The 10,304-nt window shown below is 39.0% G+C and overlaps 1 protein-coding gene across 1 annotated transcript; it reads left to right on the top strand.

Moving 5' to 3' along the window:
- Window positions 1–2,096: 2,096 nt before the first annotated feature.
- On the top strand, window positions 2,097–6,842 carry LOC124015781 (zinc finger protein 883-like). Its single transcript, XM_046331245.1, has 2 exons — window positions 2,097–2,666; window positions 5,450–6,842. Exons 1-2 carry the CDS (start codon window positions 2,321–2,323, stop codon window positions 6,688–6,690), a joined length of 1,587 nt encoding a protein of 528 aa, XP_046187201.1. The 5' UTR covers window positions 2,097–2,320; the 3' UTR covers window positions 6,691–6,842.
- Window positions 6,843–10,304: the final 3,462 nt, after the last annotated feature.

The following is a 10,304-nucleotide window of genomic DNA, read 5'->3' as shown; positions in this document are numbered from 1 at the left end:
CATCCCACCACTGTTTTGGTAATAAGATGATGATGGGGTTGGAGAGAAGTAACTACTTTCAAAATTAATAGACAGACCTATGGATGCAAGGACTGACCATCCATGATATCAACATTATAGTTTTAACCATGTTGAGGCTATACAGTGTTGATTTACATTGTTTATAAACATTGGAGTAAAAAAAAGCTTATTTGGGGTTCTGGTGGGGTACAACAGTTGAACTAAGCTCATGAGGCATGTGTTATATTCTTCAAGAATCAATGGCTATAAATAAATAATTTAAAAGTCACAATATGGATGTAGCAATTGCAGATTTCCACTTTAACACCACACATCAGTTCAACAACTGCAGAGTTTGTGCCTCTGTATTTAAGACTGTACTTACTAGTGTAAATCAGTGAACGGTTTCTCAAAACCATCTTACGGTTAAGTTCACCGTTGGAACCATTGGATGCCTTAAGATGCGTTTGGGAAACCGGGACCAGGTATCCAGTTTCCTCCTCCTTTTTGGATGTGGCAGTCATCTCCCCCTCCTCTTTCACTCCAAAAAATGCATCCTCCTCCTCTTTCACTCTGAACGTATTTTCCGATACTTTCACAATAACAGCCTCACCCTCCACTTCTTGTTTGACTGTGATATCCTCCTCTTTCTCCATCCAGCAGACATCATCTTCTTTAGCAGGAGGAGAGTAGCTTAGTGACCTCATGGTCGAGGATGTTAGCTAGCTATGTTAATGCTAACTTAACCAGCTCGCTAGCTGACGAATGACAACAAGGTAAATATGAAATTTAATCGGGTAACTTAACTAGACGACAGAAGTGGGTTTAAAACACAGTGGCTCATATCAACTAAAGCGTCTAAAGAGCTGTATTGGTTCAGCTATGTTGTCTAGCAAGCTACGGAGGTGGCTGACTAACTGTTGCTGCTGTTGAAAGAAGCGTTCCGTCCACTAGATTATATGTCACACCAACAGCATTGCCTTAAATTCCCAGACCGCCACCTGCTGACTGGAGTGGGTAGCGCAGTTGAGTTAAATGTAGATTTGTATTATTTTGTAACACCATGTAGGAGCAGTATAGACCTCGTCTGTTCATTATATACATCTACATGATGTATTGTTACACCATGTAGGAGCAGTATAGACCTAGTCTGTTCATTATATACATCTACATGATGTATTGTTACACAATATAGCAGCAGTATGGAGGTACAAATTGGTGGAGAAATTGTTGACACCCATGATAAAGATGACTCTATAAAGTACAGAATTCAAATACTGAGCTATATTGTATGTAAAAACAAATAAAGAAATTATATTATTTTATACTGATACAATTGCTCAGAGAAAGAGATATATTTTAACATGTAATTCTCAAAAGGTAGGGGTCTGAATTATTGCCACCCATCTTTTCTTTTCAATACTCCAGCACCCTCCCCTTGGGAGGATAACGACACTGAAATGTTTTATGAGATTAGAGAACACATTGGGTGGGATCTTAGACCATTCCAACATACAGAATCTCTCCAGGTCCTTGATTTCTTTTGTCTGCGTGTGTAGACTGCCCTGTTCAATTCAAACCACAGGATTTCAATGGAGTTCAAGTCCGAAGACTGAGATGGCCATTGAAAATGTTGATTTTGTGCCCGATTAAGCCTCTTAGCAGAGAGGGAACCAGGTTTTGGGCTAAAATATCTGGTAGTGGGTAAAATGTATTTATTTATTTTATACATACCTTTCTGCTCATCTTTATCAAGGGTATCAATAACTAGGTGATACTTTTGATATCTAGTTATTTGACTGAATCAGAAATACAGATGTGGAGTAGATGTAGAGTTTGTTTTAAATTCTCAAAAAACATCTGACCTAATCAAATAACACTTGTTGCTCTTTGTACGTGTTGATATAATATTCTTATTTAATGGAGAGGAAAAAACGTTTCCCTAAACGGATTTATAATATGATAATTAAATGAAGAAGAAAATAAAAAGTTTTCCCTCCTCAACTGCGTTTACTCCCCCCAGACAGCAGATGGCCATATGTGTCTTTCGGGCGATGTTTCTAGTGTGACGTTTAATCTAGTGGACGGAACGCTTCTTCAACAACTGCAGCCACCTCGGTTGCTCGCTAGCCAACGAAGTCGGAACGTTCAAGTTCTTTAGACAATTTCGTGGTTTAATTGCCACTAGGATTTAAACATACTTATATGTAAACAACTAGCTACCCCATTTAATTTAATATTTACGTTGTAAATCAACTAGCTGGCTGGTTAAGTTAGCACTAGTCTATTCGCTAATGCTAACTAGCTATTATCCCTGACCATGAGTTCACTAAACTACTCTCCTCCTGCTGAAGAAGAGGTGGTCTGCTGGACGGAGAAGGAAACTCTCGTGAAAGAGGAGGAGGAAGAGGAGGCTGTTACAATACAAAAACAAGTAGAGGGTGAGGCTGTTACCGTGAAAGATGAAGAGGAAGACGTTACAGTGAAAGACGCGTTCAGAGTGAAAGAGGAGGAGGATGTTACCGTGAAAGAAAATGAGGATGATGCCGTTTTTGGAGTAGAAGATGAAGTTTTTGGAATAACGGATGAAGAGGGGGAGATTACTGTCACACTTGAGGAGGACGAAGAAGAGCAGACTAGAGATCTGATTAACACCAGTAAATACAGTGAGTACTTACTATCTTATAAAACAGGGACATTGATCTGATTAACACCAGTAAATACAGTGAGTAGTATCTTAAACAGGGATACAAACTCTGCAATTGTTGAACTAGTGTGCGATTTTTAAAAGGGCGTTCTACACTTGAATATGTTTTTGTACTGTATGAATTGTTCATGACGTCCCCCAGGGATGTTTCACATTTTCCTGTTAAAAAGTGATATATAAATACAGTAAAGTATAAACACACTAAAGGGAAACAAATAAATGCTTTGAGCAAAATAGTTTTTTGTTGTTGACAACTGCAGACTAGAAGGGCGTTGGACTAGTAACCGGAAGGTTGCAAGTTCAAATCCCTGAGCTGACAAGGTCGTTCTGCCCCTGAACAGGCAGTTAACCCACTTTTCCTAGGCCAATATTGAAAATAAGAATTTGTTCTTAACTGACTTGCCTAGTTAAATAAAGGTTTTAAAAAAAGGAGTGAGTGATGTAATAGTAAGGCCTTCAAGAAGTTGGCTTGATGGGAAGTTGTGATGTCATCCAATAGGTGACTGATCTTCATGTGAATATTCATTATTGTTTTTTAAATCCTTCCTGTTCTGTCAAGTTGGTTGTTGATCATTGCTAAAAAGCCATTTTCAAGTATTGCAAGAGACTTTCAAGATGATTTAAGTCCAAACTGTAACTAGGCCAATCAGGAACATTCAATGTCATCTTGGTAAGCTCCTGTGGTTTAGGTTATTGTCCTGTTAGTACAGTTTTTTTGTATTCGGATCTCTGAAATGCTCTCTAACTACGTAACATTTAGTGTCTCCTTATATTACGCTGGGAAAACAGTTTTCATTGGCACAGAAATCTTAAATAATTTCAGTGTTTGCTAAATCCAGTGGTTCTAACCGAGAGTCACCTTAACTTTATTGACAACACCCAAATGGATGCTGTCATCAATGCGGTTCTTCAATAATTACACATCATTCTTAATACTGTAGCAATTTAGTTAGTCACATGTTCAACTATCATCAGCTGATCCAGGAAATCATTTTCTGAATGCCAGTCATCTTTTTTCCTTAATTCAGGGCATTTAGAATGACAACACATTACAGAGTAGCCTAGTGGGATTATTCACAAAATTATCTGGTGATCAGGTTAGGAAATGTCATGACAAATACATTTTAGATTCCATGTTTCACCTGAAATATTAAATTATTTAAAGTCCTAGGTCTATGTTGTTGTTAGGTGAAGTTATGTGTCCTACAGTAGGTCAGTATGTTAGGTCAGTATGTTATTGTTAGGGGAAGTTATGGGTCCTACAGTAGATCTATGTTATTGTTAGGCGACGTTATGGGTCCTGCAGTAGGTCTATGTTGTTGTTAGGTAAAGTTATGGGTCCTATAGTGGGTCTATGTTATTGTTTGGTGACGTTATGGGTCCTACAGTAGGTCTATGTTATTGTTAGGTGAAACTATGGGTTAATTTGTTAAACACTTAGTGTACAAATCCTCATTGTCATGCTGATGGCAAAGCTAGCCAAAGAGCGTTTTACTGGTGATGAGTGTTTTTTTTAAGTGTAAAGCAGTTGATTTGTGACAACAAACATATTAAGCAGGAGATTCAAGCGAGCCATATAATTATAATACGAAGTAGTGTGAAATGCACTCATAATCAACCTGAAAATGGAGGCTATTTTTGCAGTCAGCCAATGATGACCCCCTGAGTTTTCCCCCACAGTGGTGAATTAGTGAATAGACACAGAGCTGAATGTGAGTTTCCTTGAGTTGCACTCCTGATCTTGCGCTGATTGTGTGCTGTAATATTCAGAATACTTAAAAAGAAAACTTAAATCTAAGCTCACCATTTTTGGCCCATGCAGATATACTACATCCATAACTAGTGGTTTCCTCATTAGCAGGGAGGAGTTTCTTCAACCAATTGCATTTGCATCACCATCGTGCGCCAATTTTAGCAAACACGGAAAGGGGCCTATATCGGAGACCAAAAGTTTTTTGGAGCACTGTTTCACGGAACCCAAACCGGCTGCGCGCTTGCGCCATCGTGCATACCTGTATTTTGTCCCCTCACACCAAACACGATCACGACACGTAGGTTAAAATATCAAAACAAACTCTGAACCAATTATATTCATTTGGGGACACGTCGAAAAGCATTAGACATTTATGACAATTTAGCTAGCTGGCTTGCACTTGCTAGCTAATTTGTCCTGGGATACATTGAGTTGTTATTTTATCTGAAATGCACAAGGTCCTCTACTCCACCAATTAATCCAAACTTAAATGGTCAACCGAATCGTTTCTTGTCATCACTCTTCCTTCCAGGCTTTTTCTTCTCTTGACTTTATATTACGATTGGCAACTTTCATAAATTAGGTGCATTACCACCACGTTCGTCTTTCAGTCACCCATGTGGGTATAACCATGTTGGTATAACCAATGAGGAGATGGCATGTGGGTACCTGCTTCTATAAACCAATGCAATAATTGAATTGCAATAATTGAATAATATAGATTTCTAATTTTATTTTGCAACGCGAGCGGTGTATTCAGCCTGTTTGGATTTCAACAACTTTAATAACTTATTTCTAGTTACTACTAATGTTAAAACAAGACAAAATGACACTTGTTGCTAACTTGACTGTCTTAATTGTCAAATTTAACAGACATCAATTGTTGTTCAACTTCATGGGAATGCTCTGGGCATCACCTTTTACCTGAAACAGTGGATTTCTGCTGTTGTGGGCATTTAACCATCTGTCTGACTTTGTGATTCACACAGGATTGAGACGGGACTATCGTGGATCCTCTGGGGATCCTCAACAACATCATGATGCTGACGAGGCAGAGAAAAGTCTTTCCAGATCAGAACTCCTCAAGAAACACCGACAGAGACCTACAGGGAAAAAAACTCACTGCTGCTCTGACTGTGGGAAAATATTCAATTCTTCAGTAGACCTTAAAATACATCAAAGAATTCACACTGGAGAGAAACCTTTTGGCTGTGATCACTGTGGGAAGAGTTTTATTCGTCTACAAACCCTGAAATCACACCAGAGAATTCACACTGGAGAGAAACCTTATGGCTGTGATCAATGTGGGAAGAGTTTTACTCAGCTAAACAGCCTGATGGTACACCAGCGGGGACATTCAGGAGAGAAACCGTATAGCTGTAATCGATGTGGGAAGAGTTTTTCTACATCTAGCTATCTAACTATACACCAGAGAACACATACAGGAGAGAAACCATATAGCTGTAATCAATGTGGGAAGAGTTTTATTCGTCTACAAACCCTGAAATCACACCAGAGAATACACACTGGAGAGAAACCTTATAGCTGTGATCAATGTGGAAAGAGTTTTACTCACCTTAACAGCCTCATAGTACACCAGCGGACACACACAGGAGAGAAGTCTTATAGCTGTGATCAATGTGGAAAGAGATTTTCTACATCTAGTTATTTAAAGATACACCAAAGAACACACACAGGAGAGAAACCACATAGCTGTAACCAATGTGGGAAGAGTTTCACTCAGCTAAACAGCATGATAGTTCACCAGCGGACACACACAGGAGAGAAAGTTTTTAAATGTGATCAATGTGGGAAGAGTTTTGGTACATCTGGATGTCTGAAGACACACCAGAGAACACACACAGGAGAGAAACCGTATAACTGTAGTCAATGTGGGAAGAGTTTTGGTACATCTGGATGTCTGACAACACACCAGAGAACACATACAGGAGAGAAACCGTATAACTGTAGTCAATGTGGGAAGAGTTTTACTACATCTAGCCAGCTGACTTTACACAAGAGAACACACACTGGAGAGAAACCTTATAGCTGTGATCAATGTGGGAAGAGTTTTTCACGGCCAGACAGCCTGAATATACACAAGCGGACACACACAGGAGAGAAACCTTATAGCTGTAGTAAATGTGGGAAGGGTTTTACTACATCTTGCCAGCTTACTTTGCACCAGAGAAGACACACAGGACAGACTCCTTATAGCTGTACTCAATGAGGGAAGAGTTTTACTTTGCTTAACAGCCTGGTGTCACACCAGAGAACACACACAGGAGAGAAATCTCTTAGCTGTAATCAATGTGGGAAGAGATAATCTGATAAAAGATCTCTGACTAAACATCAGAAAATACATAAAGGAGTTGTTTCATGATATCAATGAATTAATTTCACAATATAGAATGTTTTAACATTGTAGAAGGAGTATTTTAATGATGTCACAATGTAGAATGTTAACATTGTAGAATAAGTATTTTAATTGTGTCACAATGTAGAATGTTTTAACATTGTAGTAGGAGTATTTTAATGATGTCATAATGTAGAATGTTTTAACATTGTAGTAGGAGTATTTTAATGATGTCACAATGTAGAATGTTTTAACATTGTAGTAGGAGTATTTTAATGATGTCACAATGTAGAATGTTAACATTGTAGTAGGTGTATTTTAATGATGTCACAATGTTGAACCCTAAACGTTTACCGCCTGTTCTATTGATTTTAGCCTCAGGGGAAAAACCCAGGCTCTGAAATGAAAGAGTACTATTTAGGTGATTTAACAAAAAGTGAGTAACAAAAAAAAGAGTTGTGTTCCACTTACCACATTGGTGACCCACTTGAATCAAAATGCAACACTTCAAAATGTAGCTAGCTAATTCTTCAAGTTAACGCACTGATTGGTGTCACCTCGCTAGTCAGTATGTGTTACACCTGTGCTGGCTTGTCCATCTCATTAGTGGGAAGGTGTTTCACCTGAGCTGGTCCAGATTCTATTTAAGAGTGTCTGGCCCAGTGCTCCAGTTGTCTTGATAGATGTGGAGAGTCAGCACCTTTAGTTGCTCCACCTTTTTGGTTTGCTTCCTGTCTTTAAGTTTGTGGGTTTTTCTTTTGGGTGCCTCTTCTTGGGCAGATTTAGTGGGTCTCATAGTGGGTGTCTTTTGTCCCAGTTGTTATCCCAAGTCAACTTTCATTGGACACCCCCGTCTTGTCTTTCAGAACCCCTCCTAAAAACCAAGCTTATATTTTGATTTGGATATTTTAACATTTTAATCAATGGCATTTCTTTAGGATGCTCATTAGTCTTTAAGTTGTTAACCTTGTTTTTTATCCTCTTATGTTGTGTACTAAATATTTCTGTATTTTCATTGTTTTTTCTTGTGAAGACATTGTGTTGCATCCATGTCTGAAATGTGCTGTATAAATAAAGCTTGATTTGATTTGAACATATTGCAAAACAAATGAACCTATTGACTGACCAATTAGCAGACTCTTGGTCCATCTTAGTATGAAAAATGGTATCAATCGCACTTTTCCAGCCTGTTGAAGGCGTGGTGGAATGGTAAACACCACCCCCGGCTCTACCAGTGGCTTGAGGTGGTCTCCCCAGTTCTGCTTATGTCATGTTCTGTGGCCTTGCTGTTCAATTTCTTGACTGCAACATAGAACGAAACACATTTAGTCATATTATATAAAACACTCAAAAGTAATGTATATGGAGCATCTATGGCCTCAGTTACACCTGGCACCTAAATGTGACTTCTGTCATCTGATCACTCCAAGCTGCATTAGGTTCAGATCTACCAGGATGGGCCTTTGACAGTCTGGATGCAGTCAGGCCACTGAATATAAATAAGCAACGTAAAGAGATGGGGTGAATGAGTGGGGAAAAGTACATTCTTCACAAATTACCTTCATAATATCAAAGAACAAATGTTTGTGCCTGAGGGGAAATTCACTTTCATACAGCCAAAAGGAGTGAGAAACTACACCCACATCAGTGGACAATTTGCACTAGTGTAAATAAACATAGATAATGGAACATTTTCCCTTTTGCTGACATGATGAAATGCTAAATAAATATTTACCATCTAAACCATGTGTGACCTCTCACCTCTCTGGCTGTAGAAGTGTTCTTCCAAACCAGTTCCTCAACAGCTCTCTGACTGAGCTCCACCCTCACTGGGTCTTCAGAGGACAGGAAGGCTGAGGAGGGATGGAAGGATGAATGGATCAGTCACTCAAAGTTTAGAGCTGCTGTCTATGCTGTCTGACAAAATCACAATTTTAGTAGTTCATTCAAGGAAATAAGGATTTATGACTGGAATACCAACTATCAATCACTTAGATCATGTATTTGCAGGTAGAGACACATCCTTGGGACGTCCCTAGCCCGTTGAAGTTGACTTTTAACACGTTTAAGGTAGGGGTTAAGGTTAGGGTTTAGGGTAGGCATGTCCCAAGGACTCCAGATAGCATTGACCATTGTGCATTATTCTGTCTCTTTTACATAGCAGGTGTAAAAGAAACACAGACAAGACAAGTAGGTCATTATGGTCATTGTAGTTTAAAAATAGCATCTAATTATGCCAATCTGTATGTGGGGTTGTTTGAGAAGAATGTGATTGTCAGCCCTAACAATCCATTCTAGCACCTCATCAGGCTCTGAAAAAGTCTTCATTGATGACGTGTTCCTTCTATTCCAGGGGACAGCAGAGGAACATCATCAATTCCACTCCTTCATCAATACAAGCTGTGAACATCTGAAATTCACCCTCACCTTTGATGAGCATGAAACAAGTTATCTGGACATTTTTATTAAGAGGTAAGGGGGTGGCTTTAACACAGACCTATACAGGAAGCCCACTGACAGGAATTCCCTCATACGCGGAGACAGCTTCCACCCTACACCCCTAAAAAACAATTTGAACTTTTTTCAACTTGAGTAAAGAAAACATTAAAAATGTAAATTTGTCATTTTAATTTTGTAAATTTAAAACCAAAACATAACTGTTTGTACTTATAGGTAACCAGAACTGTTTGTACTTATAGGTAACCAACTCAGTTACTAAGTCTTTAACCACACTATCTTTACACTGGTGAGTAAAAACTCATGCTTCCTACCCTTTAACTTGTTGTCTTGAAAATAAAATCTACATTTTACTCAATTGCGTCCTGTCAGCAAATGTGACAAATGTTGCTGCCCTGTTTCCAATTGTCCACATGGCTGGGAGAACCTATACAATACAATACAAACAATGTATTATTAGCTAACTAGCTACAGTGCAGGCTAAATCAAATGAACTGGAGATTCCTTCAAAACGATTGCCTACAGTTTGATGGATTGTTTTGTGCAGTAAGCAGGTTCAGGTGTATAACTGTGGCTCCTTCCACCTTCAAAGAATAGGCAAGAGGGCCAACCATGGAGAATAGTAAGACACTTCATTATTTCTATAACTACGCTATATTGTTTGTCCTTGTGTGTCCATTCATGTTTTTCAGCATAAAGTCCTCTGCAGCCACTTAGTGTGGTGTGAACACCAGGTGTGGCCACACACAGATTCCTGTTGAACACTGTCACTTTAACTACCTTATTTTCTCAATAACAGTCTCCCCCTTCTCCCTCTAGGTTATATCAGCTGTGTCGGTGAACCCCTCCTGCATCTGAACTGGCTACATCGAGGGCACAGCATGATCAGATGTGAGCAGTTACATGGTCAGGTCAACAGGTATTATTACAGATATGCTTTATATTGAAATACAGATAGAGATGCACTAGAACACACCCCCATCTACATTAACTACATCACACCTGCCCAGACCCACTAGAACACACCTCCC

This window comes from Oncorhynchus gorbuscha, linkage group LG26 (assembly GCF_021184085.1).
Source record: "Oncorhynchus gorbuscha isolate QuinsamMale2020 ecotype Even-year linkage group LG26, OgorEven_v1.0, whole genome shotgun sequence".
Classification (NCBI taxonomy): Eukaryota; Metazoa; Chordata; class Actinopteri; order Salmoniformes; family Salmonidae; genus Oncorhynchus; species Oncorhynchus gorbuscha.
This window is presented reverse-complemented; position numbering and strand designations above follow the sequence as displayed.

Coding starts and splice junctions, on each gene's coding strand:
- LOC124015781 (XM_046331245.1), top strand. CDS start 2,321: ATGAGTTCACTAAACTACTCTCCTCCTGCTGAAGAAGAGGTGGTCTGC. Junction 2,667..5,449: donor GATTAACACCAGTAAATACA/GTGAGTACTTAC, acceptor TGATTCACACAG/GATTGAGACGGGACTATCGT.